The sequence below is a fragment of the Solenopsis invicta genome, chromosome 2, assembly GCF_016802725.1.
Source record: "Solenopsis invicta isolate M01_SB chromosome 2, UNIL_Sinv_3.0, whole genome shotgun sequence".
Classification (NCBI taxonomy): Eukaryota; Metazoa; Arthropoda; class Insecta; order Hymenoptera; family Formicidae; genus Solenopsis; species Solenopsis invicta.
In genome coordinates, this window is record NC_052665.1 from 16,693,882 (window position 1) to 16,713,189 (window position 19,308).

A 19,308-nucleotide genomic window follows, 5' to 3' on the forward strand; every position below is an offset into this window, starting at 1 on the left:
AAAAAAAACTTACTTAATTCTTCCCAGCGAGAAATGATGATGAAATCCACTTTAATTCTATCTTCATTTCTCATTGGGTTAGAATTAGAAAAAGATAAAAAGTAAGCTAAACTAAGATCAAAGCTAATTTAAATTGGAAATGGATTTTAGAATAAGATTCTTGTCAGAATTAGAATCAATAATTTTGTCATTTATTATACAAATATATTAATTATCTCTCTCATTCAACGTAATTACATATGCACAATTCGTCAGCAAGAATTATTATAAACAAGTTGCGTACGTAATAAAAAACTTTGCTTTCATAATATTTCATAGGTTTGCGTAAAAAAAGGAGACGCAGCAGCGAGTAGCGACAGGTATACCAACGCAAGCAGAACTCGAATTCTCAAATTTCTGTCAATATTATTAGAGGCGCAATCTTATCATATTTTGCACCGCGTATCGTTTCTAGCTAGGTAAAGGCATGCATCCAGCGAAACCGATATCCGTTTCTCGCTTGCATCTCCAGCGTTCAAAACGCGAGCTCGCGTGCGGACGCGCGCACGTCAAAAATTTTCGTCGAGCCTGGAGTCGTGGACTCCGCGGGCGGTGGGCAAGTAAGTGGAGATTGTCTCGTTCGCGTGACGACGTCCGTTCGACTCGCGTTCGAGCTTTCGGGCTTTGAACCGGACCGCGGAGCTCGGTCGCGCGCGCCCGACCGAGCCTCCGCCGGGAAGATTCCGGTGCGATACGGCCGCCACACGCTCGTGGCGATCCGCCGCTCTGCGGGTGTCGGACACCGGCGAAAGGTTGAGATCAATATGCGCTCATTGATTGTAACCGTGGCTGCGCTGTCGCGTCCTCCTTCTCGGCGCTGAAGCCGCGACGTTCCCGGCTCGTTTGACATTGAAACTCTCGGCCAATCTCGGTAGAATCGCTCGCAATACAATTGTGTCTCTCTGATACAATTTTCCGAATTCGGTTACTTGATTCGCTACTGCCTAAAGGCTGAATTATTTATACATGAAATTATCGCGAGCGTGAGATACAAACGCCTAGACCGATAATGAAACGTCTGATATTCAATCATTTATTTCTACAATACCGGTGTATGTATATTAATTAATCTCGGTTTAATTAATTAATTTTTATCTCCTTCGAGATATAACAATTAGAAAAAGATAAAGTTAAAATGAAATTACAGTTAATCTGCGTGCATAGAACTGAATATAAAATAATGTGATTGGTTTATTTCTCGCAACCGAATGTTTCGTATCTTTCAAGGACCACCAACTCCAATTAATTTTAATCAGCTGATCAAATTTACGAATTGCCAATTGCAAGATGTAAACATGACCATTCTTAGCTTATTTTAATTAAAAAAATTACTTAATTAAAATTGAAGATATTATACTTTACATAAATTATAATTTGCGGAAAATGTATGTATGTGTGTGTGCATGGATAAGAAAAACGAAATAATATCTACGATCAGTTTGACAATTTATAAATTAAATCATCTGTTTTGTAAATAAATTAGAATTGATAACCAGCCTGAACTCTTCTCTGTTTCCCTCCAACTTCATATAATTTTAATTATATAATGCCTGCATTTTAAGTACAGAAAGGACAATATAGCACTGTTTCAAAGAGCCAAGCTAATATCAATGTACTTGTCAAGTATATTTTTTCGAAAGTAAATATTTATGTACCGTAAATATTTCATTAGTACTATTTGAATAAATGTTTATTAAAATTTAGAAATTTTTTTTCAGTGTATACTAATAAATATTCATGCCAAAGTTTATTTGAATCTACTTGCTTAATCATGTTATTCGTCGTTTTGCGCTTTGAAACTGGTTTCAGGGCCAAAATTACGAATATTTACGACTAAAATTTTTTCTCACTGATTAGGAGAAAAAGGAGCCTGCTGTTTTTAAATTTCGATAACGTTTAGCTAATACTGTATAGCCAATATCCTTAAATAGCTTTACGACGTTTTCCAATATGCGGAGCATTATTCGCGAGAGATTCTTTACACAGCTTAAATTATATTTTCATATTTTGTCTTTATGTACTCTTTTTTTATCTTCCAATATCGTGTAGTCGCATTTCGAGCTACACGCGCAAGTCGTAGAGTTTCCGTGTATCCGCGCGTTCATTCATGAAGAATTAATTTTCTCTCGCACGCAAGTATCGGAGTCCGATCGCACGACGATTGACCTGAGAAATAAGCAAATATGTGCGCGCTAATGGAGATCGTTGCCTAGTCGCGCACGGATTACACGCCGTGTCGTCGTATTTGTGCGGCCAATCAAATTACGCAGCTATAAATAGAAGCTGCCGTGTTACTTTCTTCAATCTCTGTCTTTCCTCCTGCGCGCGGTTTTACCTCACTATTCACGTTCACCTCCTTCCCAATACTTTATTTTTTAAGCTATTGCCGTAGGAATGGATTAGCATACATTTTAATAGATGAATCAAGTGATTATAATGAATCATTGAATACTTTTCACATTCAGCAGTGAACATTTATCCAGTTAGATCTCAAAAAATGAAAAGAAGACGTTTTACATCTTCCTATTTTGAATAATAAAATTACACAATATTTATAATAAAGAGAATTAGAAATATATTACTTAAATAATTAATATTATTCTTTACAAATGATTCAGTTATATGAAATACAAGTGAAAATTTTGTTGAAAACATTTATTATGGAAAAATATATATATATATGTATGTGTATGTATGCATATATATAATATTAATATATACGTATGTACAATCATATCTATATTCAAATATATATATATATATAGTTATATTTTAAACTCTACTGATTGTTATTACGACAAACAATCCTTTTATATTGAGCAGCGACTGTTTAATCCTAAGAATACTGTAGCTAAATGTACAAAAAATCCAAATACATGCACGACTCTAAGTTACAACACTTGATAAACTGCATTAAGAGAGTACACGTACATTAAAAACGTACAATTTTATAATGCAATCTTTGAAACACACATAACTTCATCTCCGTTTATAAAGCATACATCCTTATATTGAGTTAGTTGCACCATACAATATCTACTCTAAGTTAAAAGATGCCTTTTACGTAAAAAAAAGAAACAATAAAAGAAATACACTTTGCCGATATTGAAACAAGAAATAATTATCATAATCACAACATTCGCTATGTTTCGTACAAATTGGTTTCTATTTACTTTTTATATTTATGTTATACGCCAACACGACTTATGAAGTTTTATTAAAATGTTATTGCTGCTATATTCTTTAAGGTACAAAGTCTTAAAAATTATTTTATAGAGCTTATTTTTACAAATGTGTATAAGTAAAAAACAAAAATTTATAAAAATAGATTTTTACTTTTTCATAATCAATTCGCATTGCTTAAAGTAAATTCTAGACGTTTTCCTATCGAGCATAAATAATCGTACGATATTTACTTTTATGTAATCAAAGTGTAATTTTTTGTGCACTCTATGTGTGCGTAATGATAAATATATTACATTGAATTTGATTAAAAAGAATTGTGCTAAAATGGTAAAATTTAATTATTGTGCACAATTTTTCTTGCAACTGCTACTGAAAACGGATAGTGCTTATTTTAAACATTGTTGAAGATATAACAGGAATATTATCTTTTTCTAGCTACCTACATAATTGCAAATTTAATAGTTATTTAAAGTTAAATTACAATTAAATTAAGGTTATCAAAAATATGAAATTACTGTGATATATTATACGGCTTAAGAGAGATACAACTATTTGTAAAGTATAATATACGTAACTATGAAATTGCAAGAGTATGTGCAAAATTGTACCTAAAAATATTTTTATTTACACTTAAATTAAGATTACTAATAAGTATATTAGTGTACAAATTGCGAGATATTCAGATATTACGAGTAGACTCTAAACATGGCGAGGAAAATAAATTACTAATCTTAACTATTCTCGTACTGATTAAGCTTAAAAACAGGAGAATCAGATGTTACTATTTTGCTGCCTTTTTCAATAATGTTATACGACGTATTCAAAATTATGATACTATATTGAACCGATAGAATAAGTCAGTTTTGTCGCAAAGAAATTTTAACCCACGTTATTGCCTGCCATTGCTTGTGATGTCGGTCCGTTTGCTGGCAGACTCGTAATCGAATCCGAAAGGAATCGTTTACGACTTTTTGCGCACTGTGACGGTGCTGTTCGTATCTCTATGTGACATACGGTGTTTGGGCTTCCGACATGATTATTGCCATTTTGCTTTTTCGAAGGTACCACAGCATCGAATGGCGTGCAATATTTTCGTTTTACACCATTATTTGTTTCTTGCTTCATCGGCGCGACCGACGAACGCGTTTTGCGCGGTTGATAATCTGGTGTTGCCTGCATCTTCTCCAAAGCGGTTCGTAAAGGTAGCAAGCCGACGGCAAAAGGAATCTCCGTGTTGGACGGATACGCGAGCAGATCCATCTCGTTTTCCCAATAATCCAACGCATCGGACATATCGCCCCACAAAGCGCGGCTTATGCACTTGCATACGTTGGATTTTGTGGAGTGGTAAGTGGGTTGATCCGCTGTCAGTGATCTGTCCGTATTTTCAGCTTTGAATCTATTGTTTGCTTTCGGCTTCGATTCTTCCTTCAACTTTGACTCTTCCTTTTCCTTACTACCGGCAACCGTACACGCAGATTTGTTACTCTTTCTTACTATTAATTTCGAATTAGTCTTCTTGCTGTTGGAGTTCTTTTTGTTAGATTGTATTGCGCTCGTGATTGCACTGTGATCCGGTACCTTACGATCTTCCTTCCCTTTACGTTTCGTTTTCACGCACGATTCCGTTCTGTTAGGGGAACTACCCTTTTTGAACGGTTTCTCAGTCCCCGGAAAGGTTCCCGAAAAGAGGCCATTGCTCGCAGCCTCGTCGCTTTCCTGTTGACTTAATCGCGTGCTACGTCTCAGAACTGGTTTTGCGCAATCCGTTTCATTTGCTGGGGGATTCAATCGCTCCTTAGCGGCGTCTCGTTCTACACTTATCTCTCTATATCCAATCACCGTATGTTGATTACTTATAGTACCACCTACTATCGATTGTATGCTTTCCGTGCTCAAGCTTAAGATATATTCAGCGCTTTCCATATCTAGGGAGGTCAATAGAGTAACTGGTAAATCATTAGAGGACGGCTCGTCTAATAAATCTATGGAATCCGTAGAATGCGGCGGAGTTGGCACTAAACTGCATTGCGTATGTACAAGCTTATTGCGAACTTCGTCAATGGATCTACGTCGTTTGGGCGTATAAACCTTGACGTATTTTCCTATCGTGCTAGGAACATCTGTGCTACTCCCGGAACAGTGCTCAAAGTCGTTTTCGACTTGTGGAAGGCAAGATTGCGACAGTGTTGAGGTTTGATCGCTTTCGTCCACGTCGCAGGAAAAATCACAGCATTGTTCGTACAAGATAGGTTTTAAATCAAGACTATGACAACACGCTTCGTCTGTATTGTTATTTGTGCACCTGGTTTGTACTTCGTTTACCATATCTACATGTGTAGGCATGGTATCGGTAGTAATATCACTTTGTACACTTATATTTATATCAGATGTAGAGAACGATGTATCTATTACATCTTTGTTGCTAGCATCAATAGCATCCGATTCTTCATACAAAGTGTGTTCTAAATCGTGCTCGGTGCTTTCAATCATATCGTTCTCTAAAGAGTGATTCTTATTTGAGCTTAAATCGCTATTTGCACAGGCTACTGTATTCTCGTCCATATTTAATTTATCACATCTAACACAGACGTAATCATTCTCTGTGAGCGAATTGTTTGCAACTTTTAAATTACAATCTCCTCTTTGCTGCTTTAGGCAACTTTCAAAATCGTTCAAAACGTTTTTGGTATCGACAATAGTATCGATCACAGATACCAATTCTTTAACCTGAAAAGTACAATATAGAATATATTAATTTTTTCATAAAAATAATTGTAGAATATTAATTTGTTGATTAAAACAGTTATTGTACCTTAAAAATTTGTGCTGCAGTGTGCAAGGATGATAAATGCTGATGAGATATCGTAGTTTCGCCGCAATACATGAATTCGACCATGGCCTTCAAAATTTCGAAGTCCAAGTCTTTTAAAAGTATAATTGGCTCTTGTCCCAAATCTTGTTGTAGTATTTCCTATAGTATGAAACAAAATAAAACATCATCAAAAATATTGAAGTAAAAAAATAATTGAGAGTCAAAGAACAGAGAGAGAAACGTAGAATGTCTATATAGAATGTCCATATAGAATGTCTGATATTTTTGTATGTTCATTTTAATTTGCTTAAAATGTTTTCAAAATTTTTTCCAACCGTTGGAAATCCTTTTGTGCAATAATGGTTTATTAAAGCTGCATACAGAAAGATAGTGAAAAAAATCATGCAGGCAAGATATTTACATATATCTTGTAAAGTAATAAATACATATTTAGAAAACGGAAACAGAGAGCCGAGTACATACTTTATTATCCTTAGATCATATAGTTTAGTTATTTAATACCTTTCTAAGTTTCTTCGAAAGTTGTGAAAAGTATGCCCCTCAAACTTGGTTTCTTCAAATGTTTGTTAAGAACTACTGAAATTCCGATATATAAGGCTTTCTTTAGTTTATATGAATTTTATATTATCCCTGTAAAATTGTTCTACCATAAGTACACTATATTTCCCAATTTTGAAGTAAGTATAGTAAAGATACCTTTCTTCTCTCTATCACTGTTCATATGATATCAAACAAAAAAGTCCAAAGTCTTTCTATAAATAAAATAATATTTTGTAGACATTCTAATGAAAAATGGGTTAGTAAAATCTGTTCAGCTTTGAACTAGTACAATATTAACAGATTTTGAAGTAATGCACAGTATATTTGTAATTATATACTTAAATTAACTTTACATATATAAATATTACAAAGCACTTTCTTCGATATAATGATGGCACGTATATTTGTGACATGGGGAACTATCTTTATATTTGTTTAAAAATGATGCACAAGAAATTTCGTTCATTATACTAAAAGAAAAAATACGATCAAAAAGATATAATTCTAAATTACTATTACCTTACTTTATGGGCAAACAATTAAGTGGCCTTTCAATCAATAAATAATTCTATGGATAAATAATGTAAAATAATTTGGAAACAATAAGACATTTTTAAAAAGATCATTCAATAAAATTTTAATAACACTGCTCAGTCATCAGTAGATCTGGAAGGAAAAGAGATGCACATCCAAACATTAATCAACATCAAAATCTAAATAAATTTAATTTAAAATAAGTTTCTGTAATAAGTAGGAACAATTCAATTAATATCCTAAAACACTGTCTTAAAATATTGCAGAAATTCTCTATATTTTCTAACTACTTTTATAATTATATTTATATTGTATACATGTATGTATGTATGAATGGATAGATGATTTATATGTATATATATTTTTCTTTTTATAATCTCCAATTGTTATACCATTTCATAAAATAATATAACAAAATGGAAGATTATGTTATTCAACATTTGGAATAATTAAAGATAGGAATATGGATTTTTAAATATAAATTTGATAATTGTTTGATGATATGTTTAGAAAATAGTAAAACACGACCTTTGATCAGAGCACTTCAATGTTTTGTAAACATTTCTACAATTATTAAAAGTCTGCAAGCCAAGACGTAAATTTAAATAGTGGAATAATTGTATATAAATAATTTATAAATTCTTTAATGCATTATATTTAGAATATTCGCAAACACACATCTATTATACAATATTAGAAAAAAATATCTATCACTTTGATAAATGCAGCATATAGGTACAAAAAAACACACTGACGTTGTTAGAAGCAGGCACAGATTTAAATGAACAAATAATTAAAATAAAATGTAACACATTCAAACATGATTTTCAAAATATACATACATGATGTGATAACAAGTGATAAGTGGATAAGGAATATGTATTCTAATGTTTGTATATATATACCTCAAAGTATATACTATTCGAAGCTAAAACCAGCTTGTGAACACGTAGCTTTTGTTCATCGCAGATCAATGTGACATCGACTAGAGCCTGACGTGCAAAAAGACCACTGAATCTTTCTGTAATATATCCCGCGTGGCCCGCCCACTGCAGGACACAATCCTTTGGTATCTCAACCATGGCTACTGTAAAAAAAAATTAAATAAAATTAATATACAATAATACTAATATCAAATATGTAGTAAAATCTCTCATATAAAGAATATTGGAATTCTAAAGTTTTGCTCGTCAAGTAGAATTCTTTCACATTTTGAACAATACACGATTTAAAATCACTCAATGCTGCATTCAAGACAAGATATCATAGAAATTCCAAAAAGTATGTGTTTAATCAAATAAATTTTGGCAGAGCTGGAACTTATTATATAACAGAGAAAATGGAACAAATGACAAACTTGTTTCAAATAAACTCAGTTATAGATACATGACGCTGAGCGGCACACATGAAGAAGCAAAGTCAGCTGATTTTTTACGACTTTATCTCGGAGTCTGACGAAACTTGATGATGTCCGAGTTCGCGCTGTGCGATTAAATAAATTGACCAAAACGAAACTTTCCCTTCTCGTATTTGCCTCAATCTAGGACACATACATGAGCACTTTGATTAAACATGCATGTATTTACGTGTACTCAAAAGCTGAAATTAATTCTTCCAGCGATAATAATTGTCTTAATAATAAGAACAAAGCATAATCTCGGTGAGACTTTCAGATTTCCATAGCGAGGCCACACGAGAGTAATCTCTGGAGTGTAACAATGGAAAGTCATAGAAGATACCTTCTCCTTTCGTCTTCGCTGCTCCGAAGATCGGGATGTCGGTCGCGAGGCTCCGGGGAGCCCGTGTACTCACCGGTACGGACGTGATCGTCGACGACGTGCGCATCTGCGAACGGGCAACAGCGGCGTTCTTTCCGCGGTCGGGCATAGATCGTAGAGGTGAGACGCGTTCGTCGTAACGTCGTTGATGCGGACGCATGCGATCGCAGATCGTCAATCGCCGGCAGTGATGTCGCGCGTTCGCACGTGCCCCGTCGAGGTTTCTCATGAAACGCCGGCGAGATCGTAGATCAGCGAAACCAACGGCCTTACACGACATTGGCCTCGCGATTTGACTTGCACCCCCGACGATCGCGTCTGCCAAGAGCGCTGTATAAATAAGAACGTATAGATGGGCAGATTCGCGGAGCTCACGGATGTCCGATGGGAAAGGCGCATGCGCGTATTTTTGATGGCAGGCAGGTGATCGGTCTTCAGATAAGAATTTACGTTCTTTTATTAAATTGTTTAACTTTGATTTCCATTTTGCACAATATTCGATGTACTGCAACCAAATTATGATTTTGTCATTTTATTTTATATGTTGAAGAAACAAATATTTATGATTATGCACTATCGATAACATCTCAAACTGTATACATTATTGATATCAGTTGTTGATAATTTAGCACAGATATCTATACTAAACAAAAAAAAAAATAAAAAAAATAAAATTAAATGTATTATCAGAGAGTCTTCTCTCTGATATATAAGTATTAACACTTTTATAACTTAATTGGTTTCTTATATTTTTTAATATTATTTTATATCATTTTTTATATTATTTTATTTAATTTACAATAATTTACTGTTTAAGTCTTGTCTACATAAAAAAGATTCGTGTAAACAAACATAAATAATTCATGTAGACATAATTTTTTGTTTTACGGCACAATTCTGCTGAATATAATGCGTGGTTTGTTCTTTATTAATTCGTAAGATGTCGCTACGTGTATCAAACTTGGCTATTAAAATCGATTGCCAGGCCTATCTTTTTTGTCACTATAATATATTGAAATAGATGCTGTGCTGAAATACTCTTTTTTATGTGAATATTTTAATATTTATGATTTTGTAATTTTAACATTTTTTTTATTATACATAAAATTATTTCTTATAGTCAATTTTAATCATAATAAAAATAAATGTATAAAAAACGCGTGTGTAAATCGATAAAATCTGAATTTAATTATTTTAATACTGTATATATTGACTCAGTGAAGCGAAGAAGTCAATTTTGTCTTTGCTAATTGTAAAGTATGAATTTTGTAGCTTTCTATACGCATTTCCTTTTGGTTTTCAAATTTTGGAGTAGATATGGAAATAAAACTACACACTTAATTTTCCTAATATATATTAAATACATGCAGCTGTGTATGCTGATTGAATAAATAAGATGTAACATATACGTTAATAAAGTCCTAGCATAATATAATATTAATTTTATTCATCGACACAAACTTTACATTAAATCTTAACTAAATTACCTCTTAATTACGAACGATTCTTTCATATACTTCTTTTTCCTGAGAAAAACATCTTATCCTGTCTGTAGAATAAATGTATCACGAGCGATATATCGATCTTCATTCATTTTACAAAAATAAAAATTTAAATATATAATACATTACTTTTTGGAAATAGGCATTTCTAAATTATTGTATTTATAGAAGGGGAAGGGGGGAGAGAGAATGTACGTTTGTCGCATTTTAATCACGCTATCGCGTCTTCCAATCGTTCGATTTTTCAAAATTTTTTGCATCACATTTGACATAAGGACTGTTGCGCTACACTTGTTACTTTACCACATCAATTTTAATAAAAATTAGATATAAGGGAGCGAAATTATTGGACGACGCTATCTACCTATTTGTCAAGCAAGCGAAGATATACCACTATAATTATGGCTGAGAAAGAAGAAATCGGAGCAGCTGAGAAGATATAGATTATTACTCTCTTTACGGATCGAGAATACCGTAACGCCGGACTCGAGTCCACTTACTTAATTCAGCCGTGGAAACGGATTTCCGTATCTTTGATCGTTGTCGGTACGCTGGTCGTGGAAAGGATAGGCGCGGACATCGAAGCCGCGATCGTCTCCAGGTCCTCCTTAGATAGATTCTTCATGAGCCATCTGTCGATCACGGGCACGTTATCATTGTTCCACTTGGTCTCCTGATTAATGATCCTCAGCGCCTTCTTGATGATGGCGTCCGCCGTCTCGAATTCGTCCTGGTGATCCGTGTAGAACTTGCTCACCATGTCGTAGCCCTCCTGCGTGTTCCACGACGACGTGGCGAAATTGACGATGCCGTCCCAGAGGAAAGTCTTGTTCCCGAATTGCTCTTTTACGGTGTACCAGTGTTCGAGCAAGAAATTGAACAGGGTTTTGTAGCCGGTTGCGCTACCGGTCATCATACTGAAGATCAGATGGATGTCCGCGTCCGTGAAATTCTCATTCTTGTCCAGCACAGCCACTTGTAGCAGCCTGATGCGACGGAAGCGAGAGAGACGATATTATTATTTATTTATCATTGACATATTCACTCATTTACTCGAAGAAATTATCTTCTGTCTCACGAAATATACGCAAGGCCGGACAAATTGAATTTGCGTCAACTTAAACTTTTTTATTCAAACGGCACGCATATTCGAACTTTTAAGTGATCCATTTGATTTACAAGGCACGAGCTTGAGTTTATCGGGAACGACGAGAGGAAAATTGTCTTCGAAAACTTCATGAAAATTGCATTTAACTACTCGCTTGGCTGTATACTATGAGAAATAGGGTTTATTTCACGTCGAAAGCCGTAAACTTCGTAAATATACCGACCTTTCGATCTTGTTCGCATCCTTCGGACACCCGGCGAGGGTCTTCAGAAGATAGGTGCGCTCGTTCTGCTTTCTAGCCAGACTGGTCTTCGGGAAATTTATGACACGCTGCAATCCGAACTCCCATTCCTCGTCGGTGCCCCATTTGAACACGGGGCAAAGGAATTTATTGGCGACCCTGTGAAATATAATTCTCGTGAATTCAATCATGTTTTTCATTATCGATAAAACGTGTGACTCTCTTATTAGAGGTTTATTAAGAATACTTCAATTAAACTATAAATGTCTCTGTGACAAATTAATTATCTGCTCGCTGACGAATTTTGGATACTGACGGATTTCCCTTGTCCGGCTCCTCGTCAGTCAACCACTTCTTAAATTGATCTCTCGCTTCTTTGACGCAGGGTTCGTATCCAGAATGGCAAAGGAAGTTTTGTATAAGGCCACGCATGTGAATTTTCCAGGATGGTTCATCGGGTTGCGCGGTTTCTCCAAGTTGCAAGTAGAGTGGCTTCAGCAAGCTTCGAATGTATGCCTGAAATTAAATGTACTTTGTTTCATTACTTGTCACGATACGCGATGCTAAAAAATCTTGATGAATATAACAATTTTCTAAAATATTAATCAAGTTAAAAGCTGTATATATAAAATGATTGTAAAATAAAAACAGAGAAAACAAAAATAAGAAAATGCAAAGGCTAATTGAAGTTAACATGTGCAAGTAAATATTTATTAAGTTTACGGTAGATATTACGTTCAACGCTACGTAATTCGAGCGATCGATATTTAACGTACACGTGCTTAATTAAATTAGCCTGTCCAATATAGACGTTCAATACTGATTACTGATTCTATTGAAAATTCTATTTAGCACTAATACTGAATATTAACTATATCTACTCAATTTGCCATTTAACGCTAATGTCGAATATTGATTAGCTTCATTGTATCGATCCGAAGCAACATTTGCCCACCTCGAATTTCAAATATACGTCCAAGCCCTCGATCCGCCGACCAATATGATCGATCATTGTGAATACGGGTTCCCAAACTACGTGGCTCTTTTCCTCCTTGAGGAACAGCGTCATGTTCAATGCAACGCCGAAGCACAGCTCGCCGGCGTACGCTAAATTCCATGCATCGTGCAGAAGCTTCGCTCTGGTTAACGGAGGTATCTTCTCACGATCTGGTCCCTGCAGATATTGCGACAACATCTTCCAATTGCACCAGTCGTAGTTCACCGGGAACATCCCTGCGAAAAAATATTATTAATTACTAAAAGGAAAAATAATTTTGTTTTTTCGCATGCGGCATATGATTTATAAATATGGCTGGATCTATGATAACAAATTTTTTTAGATATTTGAAGATACAAAATTTATAGGAATAATACACCAGAAGAATTAACGTGATTTTAATTGTTTTAATCAAAACCATTAATATTGTAATTTGCTATTAAAAGAATTACAAAGATTTCTTCTTAGATGTTTATAAATATTCGCCTACCTATTTCTTCGGGATTCACAATGATAAAATTATCTTTGTCAGTAACGTCCGTGATAGTGAAATTCTTTGGTACGCTTTCTTTTTTTAGCCATACGGTCGGCTTAGTATTCTGAAAGTTCAATTTATCTTGTGCCTGTATTACGAGCGGAATGTCCCATTGATATGACACTTTCGCCGTCGATTGCGGTGGTATATCTCTCAGATAGACTTTCTAGAAGTGCGAAAAAAAATGTTATAAATATAAAATAAGATTTTTTTATCTTTTACCTTTCAGAGAGAAGGTTCATATTTATCTTTATTTACTGTAACATCAATATCAATCAATAAATAATTATGTGTAAAAACAAGTGATGAAAGACTTAATAAATACGAATAAATTTGAAAAATAAGATAAAACTTTTTAATTTAATGCAGACAAGAATCAAGTAATATATTATATTAAGCAATATAATAGGTATATTAAATAATAGTCAGAATTTAGTAATTTAATTTAAAAATATAAAGATCTATCAATTAAGAGATTTAACGATTAGAGTATCTACAAATTGTAAAATCTGATATGTTTTATATTTTAATTTTTTCGTTAAGCAACAGAGCTTGTATATTGCGCGTTACATGCGGAATTGCGACTTTTTAAAAACTAATTTATGTATTTCCATAAAAGCGAGACTTCAGCAAATATTGCGCAACATATGTTTGTAACTTGTAAGTAGACTAGTCCTTGATTTACTTGCTTCGGAGCTATGCAACTGTTGTAACACGTGTCACTTCAAAGACTAAAAATGCTTGTTAACATAATCAGTTATGCAAATATTTCTTCAAGTCCGAGCTTATCAATGTTTATTTCTTTGTTCGCGGAAAACATATACTTATTTCGAACGTAAAAGTGCGTTTTATGTTCGAAATAATTCAATGATTGACATATTTATTGCGCAGTAACATTTTACCTTATTATTGAAGAAAATATAATTTAATAAGGTAATAAATGTACTTTAATGTTTCTATCAAAATTACATTTTCTTCCTTTCTGCATATACGGATATTATTTTAAACACTTTCTTAGATAAGTAATAAAATACTTAATAACTTCTTCATCAGTTTCATTTAATGAAAGAAATTTTTGTTCAGCGTAATAGAATCAGTATTATCTGACCTCGCACTGCTGTTCGTTAAATCTCGCCACTGAAGTAAATGTAACTTCCGTTGGCGAGAGGAATGCTTTAACCGCGAGTAAATAGCATATACGTGGTCATCTCCGTTGCTTTATCTGTGCGAAAATCACGTATGCCTTCCCGCGTCGCGCGTCCTTGCAGGAAATAACGCTTTTGTCCAGCTTACCTGAGTGAGATTAATTTTTCCAGTTTCGTAATCGCGAATGACCGTGACCAACGGCACTCTGTCCCGATTAATCCACGAAGCGGCGATGCCGTTGATGGTCAGACCTGGTGGCAGATTGTCCGTCTCGTTCGCCACATCGTTCAGATAAGTGAAGACATCGTTGGCGAAGAAGGTTCTGCGATCTCTAAACACGAAGGACATAGTATTTCGCGATGTATAGAAGCCGATCAACTATCGAGATAAATAGCCGGGAAGCAGTGTGTGCGGAAGCAATAACTTGAAAAAATTTTTAATTGTTTTAAAGAAATTTTCAACTGTTCTCTTGAATTACAAACTTGATTAGAAATTTAAAAGTTTAAAACTAAAGATATGTTGCTCCGAGATTAAAAAATTAAAAAGTAATTAAGAGCTTTATTTAATTCTACAGAGAGACGGAAGTTTACTTTTATATAAAAACGCTAAATTGTAGGAGATTAGAATCTGCTTCCCAACTAATGGACGAAGGCAATTACTACTCTTTCGATTGCTGATGGAAGAAATTCCTCATGCTCCTCTGGAACAAGTCACGTCCAAGAGTGTAATTAAACATCCGGAAAACCAATTCGGCTGTAAAATCCAAAAATTGAGATTAATTTCATAAATTTATATTTCTTTTCTTTTCTAGATTTGTTATTCTTTTATATATTATATTGTATAATATTTTTCCTTGAATATTAGCTTTGTGAATAATATATAAACTATATATTTTTTGTTGATTTTAATATTTTTATATAAATTGCGAATTATTTATTTTAATTACCTTTCGTCCACGTTGCTTCTTGTCTAATACCAGCCACTCTTGAGAAAGGTGCCGTCTGCGCAAATTCGTAATACAGAGGATATAACATTGTCATCGGCCACTTTCCTTCCGTCTCGTCCGGAGAGAGCTGTTTAAAATACATAATTAATTTTTAGGAAACTAATAATATCATGATTTTTATCATATACATATATAATAAAACTGTTATAGAACAATTTAAATAACACTTTATGTAATATAGTAATATTTTGTCATAATTATGATAATATTTAATATTTCCAGTTGTAAAAGATAATATTGCTGCAATTAAAAATAAAATATTTCAGACTCACATCAATCGTCGCCATGGATGCTAAGAATGAATTAAGAGCCTTGTTAACTGGCGCGTCATTTCGACGATACGGCGTGATGGATTGACCGAACCACTGATAGAGAAGTTCGTACGTAGTGGTCCAGACTAGAGGACTGCTGAGTTCACTTTCCCTAAAAGAGAAAACGTTTATTTTATACATGCTACTTTGCAGAGAGATACAAAATTATCCTTGTAGATTTTTATGTACTTGAAGAACACGAGACCCCAATTGTCGGAGGCTTTGGATGTGCTGTACATGGGAATCGCCATGACGTCCAATTTTGGTAAACCGAAGGAGCTATTGAAGTAATCTTGCAAATAATTAACGATTCTCACAACTTTGTTGGGGACATGAAGCAGCGACTCCATGAATTCTTTGCGGCCCCAAACCTTCACCTGCAGCCTCTTCCCATTTATTTCGTTAATTTCTTTCGTGGGCTCGATGCTCTGTAGATCGGATACCACGAGGGCGAATTGATTCGTCGACATTCGAGGTGTCTCTGCAAACTCTTCTTCGATCTTGTCGGACGATTCTCGCCGAGAGCTTAAAGAAACGAGTAAAAGTAACATTCAATTACTAGAAGATTTGCAAAATTAAGACTGACAATTCATAGAACTTGTATAGTTTTTTATATTTGGAAATCATTGACGCTCAGTGTAATACTTTAAAAGATTTAATTTGAACATGTGTGATATACGTACATTGCTGGCGTATTCGTGCATGCCGTGAAGCCTTTAGGATACAATAGACTTAGCCTGAAAGTCGCTTTATAAGGTGATTCGTCCATGCAGGGGAACATCTTTTGCGCGTTGTCTAATTGTAAGTAAGTGGCGATGAAGGGACTGAAAAATAAGAAGAAAAATAAATAAACTTTATTATCTTTCTCACTTTGTTATTTTATTTATTACAAGAAATTTCTCTATAACATTTTTTTTAATTTATCATAAACAACCGTTTTTAAATTTTCTAAATTGTGGATCACATGCTGTTACTTGGTATATTCGAGGCATGCTACAATTTGTTGATTTTGTTTAATTAATTTTATTTCGGAATATAATAAAAAAAAATTGTTGCTATACTTAACTGTGTTCTACCCTCGGTATCCATGTATGCGTTTTTATAAAAGCCAGTAGTCTCATTAGTCGTAAAATTTCCAAAGTAAGTGATATCAACTTCGCAAACGCTTCCATTTTTCAACATTTGTTCCAAATGAATGATATACCAGGATTTCCTAGTTAGCCGTTCGGTCCTTGCGACATTAAAGTATGAGTCGTCGCCTATCCTGTATCACAAACGTGGCGGAAAAGGAGATTTCATTATGATTTCAAAACTTACACTTATTGTAACAAATAAACGAATGACGAAATAAAAAAACGTACTTTACTATTATCATTATAAATGCAGTTACTAAACTTTTAAATAAGAATTATGCGAATTGCTGCTATAAAAATGCATTGACTTCGCGTAAAACGTTAAAATAAACTACATAGAATTTTATATAAAAATCACAAAACTCCCTGGAATTGTTTAATTATTTTTTTTTCATCTGCTTACTTTTCATCGGCTGGCAATTTAATCAGTCTAACTTTGGTTAATGAAATCTCAATATTTTGATGGACATTCAGCGTTATCCTATCGCTGGTGTCGGACCAGGTAAGGTTGATCTTGACACGACCGTTAAACTGGTTGCTCTCGATGAAGGGTATTTTGATATCCACGTGATAACTGGTCGGCGTAACTTCGCTCGGTAATCTATACTGACGCATTTTCGAGTAGTAGACATCGTTAAGGTCGATACTGCGCTTCAACCGGTCCTGCGATCAAACGAGCAATTTTTTATTCCGTCTGTTGGATTACGGTAACTCTCTTTAATTCATTGACACTGTACTTTGGTATCACTTATGCTTCGTGGAAGACCCGACGGTATCGCCGACAGTAGAAAGAGTCCTGACAGCAACGTTGCCCACATCATGGTGAATGGTACAGAGTGAACCTGAATTATAGTTGGTTTTCAAAACGCAAAATTATTTAAACGTTTACTTGTATACAACAAAGACCAAGTTGACTAAGTAAGTTGACATTAAATCGATACGAAGCAGTTTGGAGTCAAGTGAAGAGTCCGAATGCCACAATATTAATCAACTGTTACTTTTTCAAGATCTTGATAAAATCAATTAAGAGAGAATAATAATTTAGACAAAACATCACTGAACGGATGTAAATAGATCGGAATTGGAGCGATGAGTTCAATTGAAGAATTTGATACAATAGCTTAATCCAATCCTTCTTGAAATTTGAGAAAATTGAATTTGGAATTGAGAAAACTAAATTTCTTCACAAATCGAACGAAAGAAGTGGATCAAGTCATCCTCGCACTTCTCGGTTATATCAATCTTGGTAAAATTTGATACTGCTTCTATTCCAATACTTCGTAGAAGGGATTACTTGGCGGAAAATCGCGGATTAATCGATTCCGGGTGCTTACGACGTTATCCTCGCGGCAGGCGTGCGCGCCTGAGGGACGCAGAGGACGATCTGTCAGCGGCGCGCGATCACGGTTCAGCGAGAACCAACGTCGATGCGGATGTCACCCCGTATCGCCGCACCACCGGTTGACCTTGATACCTCTTAAAGAAGAGGCGATTTCCTCTGGGAGGAGTTCGGGAGGGTCTCTGCGGCACGACTGCGTGATAGCGTGGCCGCGTGCGAACTGTTCGCCCGATACGGTTCCTCGTTCGCGCGGTCGCCTGGTCGCCAAAAAGCGACGGAAATTCGCGCGGAAAAACGCACCGGTGCCAGTCTCCCGCGTGACGTAACACCTCGGGAATCGAATTCAGGTCCACTTAGGGCAAATCGGCGGATCGTCCATCCATTATTCAATCTGGCGATCGCGGCCGTCGTCGCTGAAGGGGAGCCTAATCGCGGCGGGAGTCAATCCGGACGCGGTGAAGAGAGACGACGACGTCAACGGCCAATCTGCGGTCGACGGTGTCGCTCATCAAATGGGGAACAAAGTGCGTCTCGGGCATCGCCTGTTGCAAGGACCTTGGCGCCATTGTGCTCCCCTTTAGACTACTCCGTGCCAGCGTACGTACTTGTCTGCATTACGTCGCCATAACCGGTGACACGTGCCGCCGATCTGCGTGCCGGCTCCTGGTACCGACCCCGGACCAAGCCCAATGTGCACTTGGACCACGACACCATATCGCCTTAATTGGACTTGATGAACTATTTTGTTCGCGAATTCTTCTCTCCCGCGGCACTCGCTCAATAACTGGGTCAGTTCTCAGCTGTAATCGAGAACGCGACGGTTACGAATTCGATAATCTGTTTAATATCTCGTGAAGATAAATTCTTATGAAAGAATTGATACGGGAGAATTTTGAGAGCAGTTCAATTCTAAATTTGGCGCGTTAAAGCCTCTTCGTTGAAGCTTCTTTTTTTGCGACTGTATAAATTTATTAATTTACTAATTGATTAATATAAATATAATAATTGTATAATTGTTTAATTAATATAAATATTTGATAACCCTACCTGAGGGAAGTAAAAATAGCTCAGACAATG

At 35.3% G+C, this 19,308-nt stretch overlaps 2 protein-coding genes across 6 annotated transcripts; both read right to left on the bottom strand.

The window, feature by feature from the left end:
• Positions 1–3,142: 3,142 nt before the first annotated feature.
• Positions 3,143–9,298, bottom strand: LOC105197516. Of its 3 annotated transcripts, none has more exons than XM_011163934.3 (4): positions 8,875–9,298; positions 8,041–8,222; positions 6,041–6,199; positions 3,143–5,955 (listed from the first exon to the last, which is right to left on the bottom strand). In XM_011163934.3, the coding sequence occupies exons 1-4, from the start codon at positions 9,191–9,193 to the stop codon at positions 4,105–4,107; spliced, it is 2,511 nt and encodes an 836-aa protein (XP_011162236.3). In that variant the 5' UTR covers positions 9,194–9,298; the 3' UTR covers positions 3,143–4,104. The 3 variants fall into 3 exon arrangements, with proteins under 3 accessions (XP_011162236.3, XP_025986907.2, XP_039301876.1); XM_026131122.2 differs by having other exon boundaries at positions 8,948–9,297; XM_039445942.1 differs by lacking the exon at positions 8,875–9,298 and adding an exon at positions 8,493–8,862.
• A 952-nt stretch (positions 9,299–10,250) lies between these two features.
• LOC105197517 (aminopeptidase N) lies at positions 10,251–18,459 on the bottom strand. Of its 3 annotated transcripts, none has more exons than XM_011163935.3 (15): positions 18,227–18,459; positions 17,630–17,734; positions 17,296–17,555; positions 16,826–17,023; positions 16,443–16,583; positions 15,949–16,284; positions 15,721–15,871; positions 15,389–15,515; positions 15,105–15,195; positions 14,590–14,773; positions 13,252–13,462; positions 12,720–12,997; positions 12,081–12,280; positions 11,747–11,923; positions 10,921–11,401 (listed from the first exon to the last, which is right to left on the bottom strand). In XM_011163935.3, exons 2-15 carry the CDS (start codon positions 17,711–17,713, stop codon positions 10,921–10,923), a joined length of 2,919 nt encoding a protein of 972 aa, XP_011162237.2. In that variant the 5' UTR covers positions 17,714–17,734; positions 18,227–18,459. The 3 variants fall into 3 exon arrangements, with proteins under 3 accessions (XP_025986902.2, XP_011162237.2, XP_039301877.1); XM_039445943.1 differs by lacking the exon at positions 18,227–18,459 and adding an exon at positions 18,187–18,205; XM_026131117.2 differs by lacking the exon at positions 18,227–18,459 and having other exon boundaries at positions 10,251–11,401; positions 17,630–17,713.
• Between the last annotated feature and the right edge of the window lie 849 nt (positions 18,460–19,308).